Here is a 19,550-nt window from a genome sequence, read left to right on the forward strand (position 1 = left end):
CGCTAGCCTTGAGCTGAAAAAGCTGAGGGACAGTGTCCAGGCCCAGAGTTCAGTCCCCACGACCGGACCAAAAAAAAAAAAAAAGAAAATATCAGTAAAGGAGATAACTACAGTGAATTAAGCACTGTTAGATCAATACTCATAAAGAAATGTAAGATGTTGGAGCTTTGCTACATACCTGTTTTTGATTTTTTGACTTTGCTTTTTGTTAAGTAGTTGTACAAAGGGGTTTCAATTCCCAAAGCCAGATTATAAGTATAATGCATCTTGATCAACTTTTTGTGTGTATGTGTGTGTGTTGGTTGTAGGGCTTGAACTCTGGGCCTGGGTGCTGTCCCTTAGCTCTTCAGCTTAAGGCGAGCACTCCACCACTTGAGCCACAGCGCCACTTTCAGGTTTCTGGTGGTTTATTGGAGGTAAGTCTCATGAACTTCCCTGCCCTGGCTGGCTTTGAACCGCAATCCTCAGATCTCAGCCTCCTGAATAGCTAGGATTACAGGTGTGAGCCAGCAGCGCCCAGTTGATCAAAAATTTTTAAAGGACAATTGTCTGTATAGGAAGAAATGCTACACAAGAAGGAGCAAACAGTTCTGCTTCATCAGTGATGATGACACGCAGCAGAATGCGAAGGAACGCCTGTCCTCAGTGTGAACAGAACAGTTCTGCTAAGCAAATCTTAGAATATTATGAAAAGGAAATATTTCTTAAATTTAAGGAATAAACCTGACAAAAAAGGAAAAGAAGTTGTATCCTTTTTATTAAATAACTCAGTTCTAAAAATCACCAGTAGATTAAAAAGATACACAAAAATCCATGAACCAACATGATGTAAAACAAAACTAAATTTATCATAAAGGTCACTGAAATTACCTTTATAAGAAATAAGTACATATAAGTAAGAGAAAAGTAAATAATGGATGAACCAAATGACTTAATTGAGAAATTCATCTGAGAAGGGAACAACAAATGCTGTTCCTCAGTCTGAGATAACAGTATTCTACAATCACACAATTCTGTGATGGTTCTGAGCACATTTGGAAATTCTGGTCGGTAATAACTTCGGAAGAGGAAAAAGCTTACTAAATTAAGGATGCCAGGATGTACCCACACACTTTCTTATGCATATGTATCCTTCTCTATGTAAAAAGATAATAGATACATTGAAAACCTGTTACAGATCTCCAATTTAAAAACCCATGGAGAGCTGGGAAAGTGGCTCAGTGGTAGAATGCTTGTCTTGCATGCTCGAGGCCCTGGGTTCGATTCCTCAGCACCACATAAGCAAAAAGAAAAAAGCCGGAAGTGGCTCTGTGGCTCAAGTGGTAGAGTGCTAGCCTTGAGCTGAAGAGCTGAGGGACAGCGCCCAGGCCCAGAGTTCAGGCCCCACGACCGGACCCAAAAAAAAAAAAAAAACAAAAAACAAAAAACCCATGGACTGGAGCCATGGCTCCAGTGGCGAAGTGCTTGCCTAGCAAGTACAACAGCTACCATGAGTTCACAAACAAAACACAGCAAAACAAAATAAAACAAACCCCAGACATTCAAGTTATTATTTTTATTTTTATGCTTCTGTTAGACTATATGAGAAAAGGATCAAAAAACAAGGGCAAGATTTTAAAATTAACATTTTCTAAGCCAATTATATTTCTGAATTAAAAAGTTACTACTTACTGAAATAAGTTTATATACATATCCACATCTCTCATATCTGCTTGTAACCAATCTTTCTTAAATCCAAGGACAAGTGTGTTTGGTTTCATACGACCAAGACCCGCAGCCTGAAATACATGATAAATAGTATTCCAATTATATACGATTGAACAAAATGACATTTTGAGAGATAAAACTCTCCAAACTGATAGCATAAATTCTTAAGTATCTAATAAGTAGACATAGGCTTGCAAGTTGCATGTACATTGATCATATATTACTTAACAATTAAAGAGACAAGAATAGATTTTATAAAAACAAACAGTTAACAGGTTGAAGTGCACATTGCTTAACATCTATGATTTGTCAAAATTTCATGTAAAGAAATATGGCACAACATTTTATTAAAAAATCGTAAGTCAGGGGCGGGAGGAGGCTGGGAAGAGATGTGAAGGGTAAACAAAGGAGGAGGCTGCAATGCTTGATAAGAAATGTACTCATTATCTTGCCCATGTAATTGTAACCCCTCTGTACAGTATGTTCACAAAAAATAAAAATTTATAAAAAATAACAAAAAAAGACATAAGTCAGTTATGGTTTCAGTTATATATTTTCATACATATTACCAGTACCTAGAAACAAAAGTCAAATGACTGTAGTCCTGAATCACATCAATAGTAAGAAGTTGCAATTCATAGTTATGTAAACATTTCTTCTAAAATTCAGCTTATTTTGCAATTTTATCAGGATCATTACATTTAACAAATATGCCACAAAGTCGTTCCTTCTTTTATAAGATTTTAAAATACACTGAAGGCAGGATGCAGCAAAGGCTCAACCTGTAATCCCAGGTCCTCCAGAGGGAGAAGTGGAAAGACTGGCACAGGTGAATGGTATTGAGTTCAATCAATAAACCAGGTGTGGGTGATGCAAGACTATGGTCTCCAATGTAAGAGGACTGTGGTCTGATGCTAGCCTGAGGCAAAAATGCTCAAGACTCTACCTAAAAAAATAACTACCAACAAAAAGGACAGGTGCTATGCACTGACTGGTGGGTTTAAAGTGTACGCTTAGAAACTACATTGCTCTAATTTAAACTTTAGAACCCTCCAAAAGGAATAAAATACTGGGAAATCTGTTTTCTTACACTGTGTTACCACTTAGGTTTTAAAATTTTCAACTGTGGTAAAAAACAAAAACAAAAACAAACTCTCTTATTGATTAGATTCAAAAATGCCAAAACTTTTTCCTCATCCCAATTAGAAACCTTGTAACTACAAAGTAACAATTACCCATCTCTTTTCCATCTAGTTTCCAGTGACATCTAATCTACTTCCATCTCTATTATTGCCTATTGTAGTTATTTCATAATAGAATTTGTCCTTTGTTGTCCAGCTTATTGCTTTTAGCAGAATATCTTCCATACTATAGCACCAATACATAGCTTTTACAGCTTAGTAATCACATATACACATACACATACATACATACACACACATACGTTTTATTTACCTGGTGATGTACACTTAATAATTACACACACACATACATTTCATTTATCCATTTACCTGGTGGTGTACACTTGGGCTGTGGGCATTTGGCTATTGTGCATAACTCTTTGTGAACTCTGATATTTAGATATATGTTTGAACCTTCTTTGATAATGTTTTCTATCTATAAACCATAGCTATTCTATATTAGATTTATAATGTAGGTTGTCTTCATTTTCCTTATAATTTCTACTCAGCATAGAGTATTTTAATTTTTAACATGTTCAACTTATTTTTCTTTGATATTCATGTTTTTGGTGTCATACCTAAGATTCCAAATCCATGTCACAAAGATTTAACTCTTTCATCTAAGTTTTATATTCATTTCTTACGTTACTGATTCATTCTGAGCCTATTTTTGTATATGGTTCTAAGTGGCATATTTACATCATTTTCTGCAAAAGGTTAAATCAAATATTTAGCAAAGATTTGACCATATGCCATTATTTTAAGAATCTTGAGATAATTAAGGAGCAGTAGCACTTCTAAACCTATAAAATTCACATCCATCTCCAAAACTATTCTATTCATCATAAATTTCAAAGCATTTTTCTCTTTATTAATAAAACCAACATCTTTGCTTTGAAGGGACAGATAGAAAGCACTCAGTATTAGACAGGTACCAACGGTATATGCCTAAAACCCTAGCTAAGAGGATCAATGTTCAAAGCCAGATCAGACAGAAGGATCCTGGAAACTTTGTCTCCAAAACAGCCATTAAAAAAAAAAAAGCCAGGTTGGGGTTGGGAAGGTGGCTCAGTGGTAGAGTGCTTGCCTTGCATGCATGAGGCCCTGGGTTCGATTCCTCAGCACGACATAAGGAGAAAAAGCTGGAAGTGAGGTGGAGACTCAAGAGGTAGAGCACTAGTCTATGGCTGAAGAGCTGAAGGACAGTGCCCAAGCAGAGTTCAGGCCCCATGACTGACAAAAAGAAAAAAAAAAAAAAAGCCAGGCTGGAAGCATAGCTCAAGTGGTTCAGCAGCAGCCAAGCAAGTAAGCTGAGTAAATTCTTAGGTCCAAGTCCAGGGGATCGTTTTTGTTTTTCTTTAAAAACATACTATTTTCTAGGTAACCACTAGCCACATATATTTTAGTTACTTTGGGGGAGGATACAAAAGGAAATTAAGAATTAATTATCTTTAGCTTTTAAAGCTTCTGTAAAAACCTAAGTTGTATAAGGTAACTAGTAACTTCTCAATGGTACAAAATAGTATCATTCATCACAAATTTGTTATAGTTCCACTATACTTTGGTGCTGTGGATTGAACTTGTGGCTTTGTACATGTAGATATGTCTCATGTTTCTACTAATATCTCTACCTCCAGAAGTTTCAATTTTATAAAATTTACTTCTTGTGTTACACTCTGTGTGCTTTTGCTTCCAACTTCTTTACTGCAATAATTTCCCCAGAAATGAGTGGATAAAGAAGCACACATGCATCCTCTCTCATCACTAATCATTCATAAATTCTAATCAGAGAAGCTATTCAGTTAAATAGCACAGTTGTCAGTTTCCATACAGCATTATATATGTTTAAGCAAAACAAATTAGTTTGTTATGAGAAACATATCTTCTTCAGAACTTGTTTCCATAGTGGTTGATAGAAAATCAGTTCTTAAAACATTTTGTATGTGAAACTAACTTGTAACATAAAAAATAATCTGAAGCTTATCATTAGTTTCAATCAAATATCCCACCAGGGTTATTTCTTCACATTTTTAAGCAATGTTTTCTATGTACTATATGAGGATTTGCTGAGTAGAAATGCATTTAACTTGTTATAATTTTCTGTGAATCATTATAGCCATTCTCACAATAGCAGGAACAACTGCTTCCCCAATGGCATGTAGCTTTCTATTTATAAAAACATACCCAAATAAAATGGTTCCCTAAATTTAATTGAGTAATAGTATGAGATCTATACTACGTTAACATTCATTGACAGAAAAGAAAACAGGTGTTTTAGCTACATATTCAGAATAGTTAAGTGTTAAAAGGTCAGCCAGTAGTGATGGCCTCAATAACCAATTCTCACTAGTTCATATAATGGCATAATCTATAGTTAGAATCCAGCTACAGAATATGAATACAAGGGGCTAGGATTTTTAATTAAATAAAGATTATTTTATTTAACATTCTTACCAAAAAACTCAGACACCATGCCTATGTAGCTCTGATCATATAAAATAATATTTATCAAAATAAACTCCAGGAAACAGAAACAAGAGCTTGTTTTCTTTGTTGTTGTTTTCTTTTTATCTTTTTGGTGTATCTGTCGTTGGGGAGGGTAAGGGTAGGCACAGAAATGGAGGGACAAAAGGTGAGCAAATGCAGCAGTGGTAAAATGAACTATATAACTTGTAGGGGGACAGGAGGGAAACACTGGTAGAGAGTGAGGGAAGGGACGACACTGCCAAAAAGAAATGTACTCTTTACCTGACTTATGTAACTGTAACTCCTGTGTGTATGACCCTTATAGTAACAATAGAAATTTTAAAAAATTAAATAAGGATTATTTTGCTTACTATTCCTAAAATAAAACAAGGGAGGTAGAGCAGTACTTAAGCACAAAATATATTATACAAGAGAAACTAAGATAGCTTTCAAAGAGATGCTTTGTTTCAGTCAACAGCACAAAGTTTCTGAAATATATTTATTTCTAAATTACAAAAATCTTAGCAGTTAAGATCTACTATACATTCACTTGCATTAATATGAAAAATGAAATTTAAATAATGAAGTTCTTAAAAGCTCATACACAACTTAAACATAGGCATTTGGCAGACTAACTCACCTGCATTAAGTACTGTGCACCTTCTCTCAAGTCATCTGCATGTACTGGAGCATAGAAAGCCTTCATTTTGCTCTTAATGAGCCACCGTTGATATTTGGCTTGATCAATGGACATCTCTTTCATGGCCTGTCTTCGAGGGCCCTTCATTATAAAAAAACATTAACAAGACCTTTACTTGAAAGTTAATCAACTTTACCTCCTTAAATGAACATCCTATTATACTAGTATTTAATTCACATCATAGTGAATATTTAAATTATCAAAAGACAGAGTTGGGCACCAACATCAAATACAGTGAAAACAGGGGTTCTACCATGAGGGAAGAACATACAAGAGAAACAAGAAAAAGCACATAATACATATTAAATATGTTAAAAACAATAGCAAGAAAGAAAAAAACACTTGTATATATACCTTTTTCTAATTTTGGGAGGGGAAGGGAAATAACAAAATGCTGAAATAAGGTGACAGGTTGACCCATTGTAACAATCAGATGTACAAGACACTATGTTGAAAACAAACTTTACAACTTGTGGGGGAGGAAGGAGTTGGGGAGATGGGGAGGGAAGGGATGGTAGGAGAAAAACAAAGGAGGAGGTAACAATGCTCGATTGGAAATGTACTCATTACCTTACTTATGAACTGTAACCCCTCTGTACAGTATTTTTACAATAAAAAAAACATTAAAAAATCACTACAAAAAAAAGACAGAGTTGGTGGAGCATTAAAGATGTAAGTGCTGCAAGATGAGAGGAAGAAAGGGGGGAAAAGACATAAAAATTAAAAACCAATTCCATCCTCAATTAATGAGACAAGTTAGGAAAAAATGAGATAATTGATAATGGAGAAGAGATCACCCAGAGCTTCTATTTTTCTCCAGAAGTTTGCTTTTTGTTTGGCTTCAATGTCTGAGTTATTCTCAGCAACTTAAAAACATTACTGAAAATAAAAGTCAACTATATAATATTCATACATTTTTCTTCCTAAGAAAGGAAATTCCATTTTGACCCTTGTAAGCAACGCATAAAATGTTATACATAAACAAAGAAAACAAAAATGTAAAATTTTAAGAATATACACCCTAGCATGAATAAGCAAAAGAAAAATAAAATTTATACAATTTATCTTTTCTAGTAGGAAAACTGCCTCATTTGTAACATCTTGTGCTCAACCCTGACCTGAATTGATCAGCCTGGAGACAAACTGGAGACAAACATCGCAATTGAGGCCAGTGCCTTCCTCTTGTATCTTGCCACCCACTTACGCACATGCGTGCACATGCGCACACACACACATACCCCTTGACTTTGCCACTAGGCAAGCAGAACAGAAACTCTGACAGAAGTGGAGACATGTATCATATAACATACTTTCCCAGCAACAAAATAAGTGAACTGAGCTTAGAGAAAACTCTCACCAAACATAAATTATCCACTTTTTTTACACTGAATAGTTGAACTATCATCCAGTGATTGTTCCCAAAGTTAAAGATGCCAAAAATTTTTTTAAAAAACTTTTATTAACTTCTTATCATGTTTATACTCTTCTCCCACTCCACTCCTTTGTGTGCTGGTCCTGAGGCTTGAACTCAGGGTATGGGTATTTGTCCCTTAGCTATATGTGCTCAAGTCTATTGCTCTACCACTTGAACAATAGCTCCACTTCAAGCATTTTGGTAGTTGACTGGCTGGCTTTGAGCCTCAATTCACAGATCTCAGTCTCCTGAATAGTTGAATTACAGGCATGAGCCACTGGTTCACAGATTATCACTGCTTTACAATGGGTTTCATTATCAATGACATTTTCACACATGTATATAAGGTACTTCAATAATATTCACCTACCCATCTCCTCTTTCCTTCCTTTTTCTGCTGATCCTCTCCCAAATAGGTCCCCATTTTATATTGATTATTAAAAAGAAGTTGTAAGGTCTATATTTCAACTGTTGTTTCTTTTTGTTACTGTTTGCTTCTGTTCTTTTAGTTATTGGTTTGGCTTGTTTGCAGTACTGGGGATTTGGTACTGGAGGTTGAACCCAGAGCCTTGCAGGGCCTTGGCAGCATTGGTACTGGGGGCTGAAACCAGGGCTCAGCTCTTGCTACTTGGATGGACTATGCTCCCTTTGTTTAAATTTCTTTTTCTTCCTTCCTTTTTTTTTTGGTTGGTCATGGGGCTTGAACTCAGGGCCTGGGCAATGTCTCTGGGCTGTTTTTATTCAAAGCTAGCACTGTACTACTTTGAGCCACAGCTGTACTTCTGATTTTTTGGTGGTAAACTAGAGAGAGTCTCATGGACTTTTCTGCCCTAGTTGGCTTTGAACCATGTTCCTCAAATCTCGGCCTCCTGAGTAGCTAGGATTATAGGCATGAGCTACCAACACCAGCTTTCTTTTTCTTTTAAAGGAAGTTGTTTTCTTCTAAATATTTTGCCTCTAAATAGTCTCGAAGTAGTGTTTTTTTTAATAAAAGGATTCTGACATTTAAAAATTTCCATTTTTTAATCAGAAAATGATTCAAGTACATTATAGGTACTTTAATAAATATGGAAATAATATAGTGATAATAAGTATCAATATAAAATATAATATAGTAATAACTATCACTATAAACCCCTTTGTACAATTCATATATACTAACTTAAAAAAAAACAGGTTATCAACTAATTTCCAATCTAGAAAGGTATACAAATGACAAGCTATGCAAAAATTATTTTAACTCAGAAAACAGAAGTGACACTTACCATGTGTACATGGCCACAGATCATCAAACCAACATTTTTTGTGAAATCATGAACAAGATGAAGTAAAGCTGGGCGTGAGTTTGGACAGCCTGTCATGACAAGACACTGTGGCCTAGTTTGAGATTAAAAAATAAAGAAGTTTGTGTTTTCAGCAACAAGAACATGACTTTTTAGCTGTGTCTTCATAAGACAGAGGTAATAGGGTTCTCACAGAGAACTTTTAACCACACATTTTTGATAGGAGAAATTAAGGTAAAACAAAAACTAGGTCTACATCCAAACAAAAGGTGACATTATACAATCAAGATTCTGTTGGTATTATGGAAAGATTATCATGCTTGTTAAAAATGATGTAAAATTTTTTATCCTCTAAAAGCAATCTTACTCAAATTCTTTCCTAGAGCTTGCAAAGTTTCTTGAGTATTGCCTTTATAAACAGGTTACCTTCATCTTACCAGAATTACTTCTAATGCATATTATCATCTTTCTCTGTCTCTTTAATTTTTATGACTAATCTCAAATAAATAAAATCACTTCTGATGATTTAGACTAAAAGTTCTATGTGAACTCAAAGCTTTTAATTCTAATTAATGATGAGTGTTGAATTCATTTGTTCTTAGAAACATGAGACAGTGACATGCATTTCATATATATTTAACTTAATTTTTACTGACTAGAAGTGGAAATAAATCTCATTTAATGCAAAAACATTCAGGAATCCATTTTATTAGTCATAATAATTCTTTAAAGAATTTCTATCATTAAATTTTTAATAAGTTTTAAACAAGTAACAAACTAAAATTTCAAACTTACGCAATTAACTTGTAGGATATTATGTAAACTAATCATGAAAACCTATGAAGACTTTTTAAAAGTACTAACTTTTTAGAATTGTGCAAATTAGCTGAATAATCTAATTTGTCTGAGATAGTACCTCTGGGGAAATCAAACACTGTGCTATGCTACATAGTCAAGGCTGCTAACTGCTTCTTTCTTTGACTATATGGTCCTGTTTCTGAGTACAGCAGGTTACATAACTCCCTTACTACAGAGGACATTTACTGGCCATCCTAGGAGGGAGCAGTATTCCTGTGAGTAACTGATAGCTCCTATTCCTATTTCCAGGTTATGTCCTTCAAAAAGAAGCTGCTCTCTTCTATCTGTTTGCTTTCCTATAAGATAGACCACAGGTGTGGTGATAAATGACCCATATGGGCAGAAACATATTTTAGAAAATGGGAGACTGACAAGATATAATCTGTATGGATCTCAAATGACTAAATCTGCCTACTTGTTTAGGAACCATCCATTCATCTACTTGTGGACACCAGCTACTATAGTTTTCAGTTTTTCTTTAATGGTAATTTAGAAAGTATCCTAAATAACAACAACAACATTATTATTATTATTATTTACTAGGGATTGAACTCAGTGCTTCCTGCCAGCTAGGAAGGATCTACCACTGAAACCATGCCTCCAACAGTCTTTTACATTGTTGCTTTTTGAGACAGGGTCTTACTTTAGCTCTTGAGTGGCCTGAGCTTTGATACTACTTGTGCTACTACATGTTGCTGAAAATGACAGACACATAACACTGTGCCCAAACACAGTGTTTCACTTGTAGCTGGGATGGCAGGTGTGAAACACAAAACCACTGGCTGAGATAAAGTCTTGTAAACTTTCACTCCTAGGATGGCCTCCAACCTTAATCTCCTGGTCTCCTGCCTCTCAAGTAGCTATGATTACAGGCTTGAGCCACCTCACCTGTTTTGTGAGTTTAATTTTTCTTTATCTTTGCTGAGTAGAAAACATAGCACGAACAAAGCAAATAGCATTTGTCTGATTTTAACTCTTTTCTTGAAAATCTCTATGGTATGAAATTTGTTTTTGTTTTTTTTTTTTTAGAAAGCATGAAGACAAAAGAAAACTGACAGAGCAAATAGCATTGAAATGCTGACTGCTAGAAAGCAGAGAGATAAGTGAGTAAAAACAATGGAAGGCAAGACTATTCAAGAAGCTTTGTATGGGCTGGGATTGTGGCTCAGTGGTAGAGTGCTTGCCTTGCATGCATGAGGCCTTGGATTCAACTCCTCAGCACCACATAAGCAGAAAAAGTCTAAAGTAGCGCTGTGGTTCAAAGTGGTAGAGCACTAGTTTTGAGCTGAAGGGCTGAGGGAAAGCGCCCAGGCCCAGAGTTCAGGCCCCATGACTGGAAAAAAAAAAAAAAAAAAAAAAAAGCCTAGTAGGCATAAATGGAGTTGTTAAATTGAAATCCTTTGTCTACCATCCTTTTATCTATCTTTGAAGATAATAAATAATAATAAAATTACCATCCTGATTTTTTAAAGTCATAGAAATGTAAATACTAAATAACAAGATAACAATATATTGTAGTATATTGTGAGATGGGGAGATGGGGGTAACAGTGAAGGTCACATGCCATGTGTCAGGCACAGATTAAAGGCATCAAGAAATAATGCCTAAAAGTAAAAATCACAAAGCACAAGACAAGCATGGGATTATGAAGTTAATTACTGAAGAAAAAAAATTCAGCAAAGAGTTCAAAGTGGTATTTATGGTATAAGAGAAAGAGAGATGAGGGGTGAGACAAGTACTTGTTTTCAAGCCAAAATTTTACAGATTGGTTTCTCTATGTTCATGCCTGGAAGTTCAGGCAGGGGAAGGCTATGAATTTAAAAGACCACTCTAGAATATACAGTGAAACTATGTCTAAATAAATAAATTGGGATGTATTTTTAAAAAATGTTCCAGTTACAGAACTATGACAAAATTAAGGTTTTTATTAGTGACAAATTAACTTTGCTACTTCTTACTAGGAGAGATATGGCAGAACACCTTTTTTTGGTGCCAGTCCTAGGGCCTGGGTGCCATCCTTGAGCTTTTTTGCTCAAGATTAGTGGTGTCCCACTTGAATCACAGCTCACTTCCAGCTTTTTCATAGTACCTAGAACACTTAAAAATTTTTTTTGAACATTTTTCTTTCAGTTTACTGATGAAGGCAGTACACAATCTACACAGAAGTGAATGAGGTAATTTTTCCTAACTAAAAGTCACTCACAGCTCAACTTCAATGACTTATAAATTTACAATTAAAATATATAATTTATAAATCACTGTCCAATCACCTGCTTTTTGAAAAATGACAATTAAGATACGAATAACCAATAGGTCCTAAGAATCTATACAAGTATTATTCCTGACCCTCAGAGTATATACCAATAGTGCTTTAGAAATGGAGTGAATTCAATTAGAAATATACTAAAATAACCAATATAAAGATTAAAATATAAATTCTATTTTTCTGGAGGAGGGGCAATCAATACTGAGGTTTGAACTCAGAATCTCATACTTGCTAGACAGGTGCTCTACCAATTAAGCCATGTCCCCAGCCCTTTTTTACCTTAGTACTTTTCAGGAGGGTCTTCAGATTTTGCCCAAGCTAGCCTCCAACCACAATCTTAACAATATTTACCATCAGAGTAACTAGTATTAGTGTTAAGCAACTATGCCTGGCCTGAGGCCTTGATTCCTTATCACCAAAAGCCATTCAGCTATTCACTAATGAGAAAAGCCAGTAACAAAAATACTAGTCTTAATAAAGTCACAAAATAAGATATCTCAAAAATCTTCTTAAATATAAAGAGCTAAAAAATCATTAGCTTTTAGTGTATCTAAAGTAATACAATATTAATGATCACAAAGAAAAAAAAAGCTTTCACTTTATGAAACCTATCATTTAAGTCTTAAAAGTGACAGGGAGCCCCAAAACTCTAACAGTTTTCAAAGAAACAGTTTTAGTAATTAAATTTGCCCGTGTTCAAGTAAACAAAACAGAATATTCTGTACTTTTTTTTTCTGGGGGGTAAGTGAGGGGGTGTTGGTCATGGGGTTTGAACTCTGAGCCTGAGTGCTGTTCTTCAGCTCTTCAGCTCAAGACAGTGCTCTACCACTTGAGCCACACTGCCACTTCTGGTTTTCTGGTGATAGGAGTTTGATAGCCTTTCCTGCCTGAGCTGGCTTTGAACCATGATCCTCAAATCTCAGCCTCCTGAGTGGCTAGGATGATAGGCATGAGTCACAGGCACATGGCTAATATGTTCTATACTTTTAAAGACCTTTTTATGAAATGTTAACATATGAATATGTGCCTTAGCAATAACTAAAGAAATGAGTGGCCAGCTGAGAGGAAATATTTCCATCTTACATCATAACCTACCTGAAGTTTTTCACATGGTCTTCTACACCAGAAAGACGAATTGAGTGCTGCAGAGCACTTAAGTAAGTCAGAGCCTGAGTAGAGGATCCCCAATTTACATCTGTGGGAACAATGTTCATAAAAAAACCAATGATCACCAACTAACTGATAATCAACTTGACACTGACAGAGACTTGAAATGCATCATTTCTTATATAACATCTCAATTGCAGAAATAAAGAACCATGCTTATAACTTGATATAGTTTCCAAATATACTATGACATTAAGACTATGGTCATCTTATCTCTAATGCTCTTTAAACAGTATAATTTAGCAGAGATGCTAGTGTTGCATTTACGTTGTATACAAAAGCTCAACATTTAACTTACTGTTTATGTAGTCAAAGGTAAAAAGGTAGATCATATATACTACTGAATTGTTCAGATTATTTGGCAATGAAAATCTCATGCTTAGAACAAGTAAATCCCAAAAAATGATTTCAGACATATTAGTTTTTAATGTATGTTAGAAAAAGATTTTGTTAAAATAATAGCATCTTTGTCCCATTTTAGAGTTAATACTCTAACCCAAAAGCTCATCATTTTATATCTTATTTCATATCTCAATTAAAAATGTTTCTTCAGGGACTTCTTGCTAGTATGTATAAGGCCCTGAGGTTGAACTCTAGTACAGTACTTCTGAATGTTAATTATAGTAAAAAATAAAATCAGTCATTTAATTCATGGACAAGAATAAAATCCCACAGGGAGAAAGCTTATGGTTAATTGTTTCACTGAACTCACACATATTTGAAGAGAAAATGATAAACTTAGAAAATACTTCAGATTTTATATGAAGTACCTTTCAACATATACAAGCTGATGCTTAAAAATATGACAAGTAATAAAGAACTTTTACACATTTTCTAGCATGAAACACTAAATAAGAAATTCTACTAACCTGGTTTTTTGTATGTAACATAAATATACAGCCCAAGGACTATCACGTATGTTAGCAATGCAGCCCACCAGTTAATAACAAACATTACTATGCAGCAAAGAATTGCTCCAAGAAGTGATATCCACATGTTGTAGTATTTGAATGCAGGTCGCCACCCTAACAACAAACAGATTGATTAAAGTCACCTATTCATCATCTTTTACAGAGATACATATGCCAGCACAAAACAGCTTTCTTTCCAACTACCACAGGTATACATATACATACATATATATACATATATATATATATCACTATATATGTGTGTGTATCACTATAATAAAAGTTAGGCAGAAGGTTGATGTAAGAAGATCATAATCTGGGAAAAAGTGGGAGACTATATCTGAAAAATAAACTAAATGCAGAGATCATAGTGTGACTGCAGTGATAGAGCCTTTGCCTAAGAAGTGAGTCCTTGAATTTAGTTACCAGTATCCTCCCCACCAAAAAATATAGGATGATCTCAATAAAATTTTATCTTTTTTTTTTTTCTGGGTCCGGTCATGGGGCCTGAACTCTGGGCCTGAGCACTGTCCCTCAGCTCTTCAGCTCAAGGCTAGCACTCTACCACTTGAGCCACAGCTCCACTTCCAGCTTTTCTTTTTGCTTATGTGGTGCTGAGGAATCGAACCCAGGGCCTCATGCATGCAAGGCAAGCGCTCTACCACTGAGCCACCTTCCCAGCCCCATAAAATTTTATCTTAAAGGCAAAAATAGAAGCTGAAATTTTTGCGTCCAAAGTTCATATACTTTGTTTTTCCTGTACTAGAGTGTGATTTTTTTATTGTCAGTTTATAACAAAAGCCCCATACATTATTATTTTTTTTTTTTTAGGAGTGGATGCTGAGTGCAATTTAATGCAGAGGATAACAAACTTTTATAACAGAAGTCTTCATGAGAAAGGGCAAAAGGTTACACAATCTTGTTGCATGGCTTCATTTTTGGGTGGTCACCAGCTGGTCACCTGATAGGCACTTGTTTCCGGCTTATCTCTAAGAAATACAATGGGTTTCGATGTTTGTCACCAATTAACCATTACCTTCTTTTATAGAGGCCTTAACTTTCTCATAAGATCTTTCCTGTTCCTTTCAATTGGTACAGTGTCCTTATGTTAGAATTCCATAGAACTCATCATATTTTAAACGTTTTCAAGGCTAGGATTGAAGTTCACTGATAGAACTCATGGTTAGTAGGCTCTGGGTTAAATCCTCAACATACAAAAGGGATGGGAGGTTAACTATATTGACCTGTATCATAGTAATAGTATTACAGTACTGAAACAATTAGCTAAACGGTGAAAACAGACTTTAAAATGAGACTATTTCTTTCACACTGATAAGTCAGAATTAACAACTAATGGTATCTTAAATGCTCAGAAAAAAAGAAATCAAATATCAGCGAATTTCATGATAAAAATCTCTTTGAAGATTTATGTAAAATTTTGTGGCTTTTGGAATCAAATATATTATCACATTGAAAACTTGTATAAACAATGAAAAATCACCTGGAGATTTTGCAAGTGATGCATGGAATACTGAAAAATTGATCAATGCATATGATGCAAGGAAGAAGTTAGAGATAATTGGAGCAATGACATTCAGTTCAGCTGCAAAAGAAATATGAGGTAAATATTAATGACATTTTAAATTACAAAGTATTTAAAATCTCTAGATAAAACCTAATGAATACCACACAATATTTATGACCTAGACTGAATGTTTATTCTGCCAGAAGTACAAATACTTTACTTTTCATAAATTACACTATATGCACACAGATGAACCTCAACCTCACTATTACAAACTGGTATATTCCCGCCAGTAGGATTATATGTATTGTAGTAAAATCATACATGTGTGTATATATATGTATATGTGTACATATATATATACAGACACATACACTTGCATCTTACATGATTATTTGTGGTATTATCATACCATGTGTGTCATTAATCAATTTTATCTTCTATATTTATACCTAAAATTCATTGATATTGATTTACATAAACTGAACTAGTTCATTTTTCCCCTCAGTCCTGAAGCTTGAACTCAGCAAACTTGGCCTAGGTACTGTCTCTGAGCTTCTTTGGCTCAAAGCTAGCGCTCTACCACTTGAGCCACAACGCCACATCTGGTCTTTTCTGTTTATGTGGTACTGAGGAGTCGAACCCAGGGCTTCATGCATGCAAACACTCTATCTACCACTAAGCCACATTCCCAGCCCCCTAATTCATTTTTTAACTTGCATATTACTTTGAAGTTTCATTCTTCTGTTCATTTAGGTTATTTCCATTTTGCACTGTTACAACACCAGAAACACTCTTGTGTATGCACTTTGGGCAAAGCTGCAAGTTTCTCTAATGTGCATTCCAAAAAAAGTATTGCTAAACACTGGGATACTTTACTAGACAGATATTGCCGATTTGTTATCCACATTACACGAGTTAGTTCCTACATGACACGGTAATTGTTGGCATTAGTAGATTTCCAATGTCAACAATCTAAGGGGTTAGACATGATTTTTGTATTTCAAAATCCATGTACTCTTCTTCTGCAGTGGAAGGCCTACAGGCTCACTTGTGATCAGAGGCAAAAATCTATCAATGGAAGTGTTGTCTTCCTGAGAAGACATTAGCACACTGTTCCTTAAATTATTTTCATATTTGTTTCAAGAATAAGAATCTAGCCCCAATGGTGATTTGATGATAGTAATAATTTTAGCAATTATCTATTGAGCACCAAGATTTGTAAGACTTTACACATTCTTTCACTTGATTAGAAAGAAATCAAACTAGCATAGCAAGCAAAGAAATAATGTACTAATTTAATTGTTAGCATTAATGCCATAAATGTACCAAATCTACATATAACACTATTTATTATAACTAACCAATTAAGATGAATCCAAGTGCAATTAGGAATGTTAAGAGGTAACCACGAAGAGGTTCATTATTTTTTCCATAACCTTTAGCAAACATCTGAAATGCTGGGTAGATATTATCCTTACACAGAGCCTAATGAAAAAGTACAAACATTAAGATGAAATATATTAAAATTAAGACATACAAATTTGCTTACAGTTAAAATAAGTTAATCATGAAGAGGACCCAAGTTTTTAATTCCTTTTCCTCTTTCTTTCCTATTTCATTGTTTAATCTAAAATATATAAAGAATTGTCAAACATTCCAAACATCAGAAGTAACAGATGGTTTAGCATAGCACTTTAGTTTTTATCTCTAACTCTCACACAATACTGAAATTCATTTTATTTATAAGGAAGGAAGTAAGAGGCAGATATATAAAAGTTCAATAGAAAGGAAATTGTAAGCTTGATAAGGATGACATAGTAAATTATATTTTTAAGCAAATGAAGTACAAATCCAAATTTTAAACAGATAAAAATCCTAATTATAAAACTTAACCATTTCCCTTAAAACATCATTGAATATTATTTTAAGAAATACATTCTATACTTTTATTATACTGACCAACTATAATATTAACAACTTTTATTGTACTGACAACTATGATTAAGAACAATGCTGAAGAATCAGTATTTCTTTTGTTTGGTTTAATAACAACAAGTATTTCCTAGTCACTAGCTGGTGTTTTTTTAATGTTTATTCAATAGAAATACTGATCATCCTATTTATCATTACACTTGTGGCAGTTAATACAGTATGATGTGCATAATAAACATTTGAGTAGTTGTAAAACAAAACAATTAGATTAGCATGTTGTTATAACAGTATTTCAAAAAGCAAAATTCATCATTTCTAAAAAGGTAATTCAACTATTACATCTTGATAGCAGAAAATGCACAAATGTATGTATGAATACAACATGTACATTTTTGGTCCTTCCATATACGTATGAAAATCTACATTCCATATGCATGAGTATATATATATTCATGCATTTACCTATCACATATATGTGATTATATCATAGATATGAAGTAGATAGGTATAACTAATTGAAAATAGCAGTAACTCCAAATTTAAAAATATTACTTTAATTCTCCCTTCAATAAAGCTTGTAACATTTAACCACTTACCTGAAATATTTTGGGAGCACTCACAAGAGATGCTAATGCTGAAGAAAGAGTGGCTGAAAAGATACCTGCAGAAATTAGTGGTGCAAATCCTGATACCATGCTCATTACCTTAAATAAAAGTGACAAAAAGAAGAAGACAGTATTACAGATAACTTGAAAAACAGCACAGTATTAATCCTTTAAAAGTATTAATCTTTTAAAAGAACTAATACCAGGGATAATATAAGTGTATTACAAATGTTAAATACAGATTTACTACTACTCTTTATTATAAGAAAAAAAATTGTAAACTTTCAAATACACAAAATAGCAAAGAGGTAATAATGACCTAACACCAGGTGTGATCAATCATCAACACAGCCAATTTCTGCAGTGTTTTAATACAAATATAGATATTTGATGCCTAAAGTTTCCATATGCCACTGTTCCACACTACAAAATTAAGTCATTCCTTCATAGTACCTCATATCCCAGCAGCATTAAAATTCCTTCAATTATCCCTCTTTTCTTGGTAAGTTTTAAACGTTTGTTTAAAACAATTCCTCCACAAAAAATTTATTATATTTGCTTGCCAAATCTGACTCTTTTTCAGTGGACAGTTTCATAAATACTTTCATTTTAGTCATTATGTGCTGATGCCATTTCTCCTTTAGAGGTCAACACTCTAGAGTTTGCTGATTACATCCCCACTGTGTTGTTTATGTTCCACTTCTCTCTACTTCTAGTGAACTGCTTTAGACTGAGTTACACTGATTCTATCAGAAAGTTTGTTTCTTTTAGTGATATTAAGATAGCATTACACTATGTTTAAGAAACAATTGCTGAGCTTGGGGCTAAGTGGTAGACACCTCTCAAGATGGAGAGAATTCAAAGTCTAGCACTGAGAAAAAAGTGGGGGTGATGAACTGGGAGTGGGGACTGGGGCCTAGCTGAAGTAGTGTAACTCTTGGCTAGCACACAAAAGTACTTGGGTTCAATAAAATATGGAAGTATTTCCAACCAAAGGATATGAAAGAAAGCCTCCAGATCCCCTCTAAGTGATCTGGGATGTAGGGAGTTGTAAATAAAACAAAATTAGTCATTTATTGGAATTGATGATGTTGGGGCTATGCACTGTATACATTAGATTCATTACAATGCTTTCTCTGTGTACTAAGCCTTTCTCTATAACTTTCTTCAATTAAAAAAAAAAAAGACTGATCATTCAGATCATGAGAAGACATTGATAAGTATAAAAGAAGAACAATGTAAAGCTACTTTGTTGGCCAGCACAAAAAGTCAGCAGGTCTTAAAGATTAAGACAGGCTAGCAATCGCCAAGATTAAGAGGCAAGGAACTAAACACTATTCGTAGTCCTACCTTGGAACCTGGACCTAGGAAAAATAAAGATCATTACTGGAACAAGTAAAGTTAACAGTACCTTAGCAATGTTAAACTTCTGAAGAGGGAGAACTATACTGTGATTGTACAAAGTACCATAAACCCTTTAAACTGATTGTCATGCCGTAATTCTGTGTTATTCTCTTATAATTGATGAGAAA

At 34.3% G+C, this 19,550-nt stretch overlaps 1 protein-coding gene across 2 annotated transcripts in view; it reads right to left on the minus strand.

Annotated features, from left to right (window-relative positions):
• The window catches only part of Slc12a2 (solute carrier family 12 member 2), a 73,278-nt gene that overhangs the window by 19,231 nt on the left and 34,497 nt on the right, over window positions 1-19,550 (minus strand). For both annotated transcript variants that reach the window (XM_070034484.1, XM_070034486.1), the window contains exons 11-18: window positions 18,010-18,117; window positions 16,843-16,966; window positions 15,455-15,556; window positions 13,912-14,067; window positions 12,971-13,070; window positions 8,734-8,845; window positions 5,995-6,135; window positions 1,672-1,778 (exon numbers count right to left, since the gene is read on the minus strand). In XM_070034484.1, the coding sequence (XP_069890585.1) occupies window positions 1,672-1,778; window positions 5,995-6,135; window positions 8,734-8,845; window positions 12,971-13,070; window positions 13,912-14,067; window positions 15,455-15,556; window positions 16,843-16,966; window positions 18,010-18,117 (950 nt within the window). The remainder of the gene's footprint in view (window positions 1-1,671; window positions 1,779-5,994; window positions 6,136-8,733; window positions 8,846-12,970; window positions 13,071-13,911; window positions 14,068-15,454; window positions 15,557-16,842; window positions 16,967-18,009; window positions 18,118-19,550) is intronic.

This window comes from Dipodomys merriami, unplaced genomic scaffold, assembly GCF_024711535.1.
Source record: "Dipodomys merriami isolate MVZ:Mamm:240054 unplaced genomic scaffold, mDipMer1.0.p SCAF_24, whole genome shotgun sequence".
In the NCBI taxonomy this organism is placed as follows: Eukaryota; Metazoa; Chordata; class Mammalia; order Rodentia; family Heteromyidae; genus Dipodomys; species Dipodomys merriami.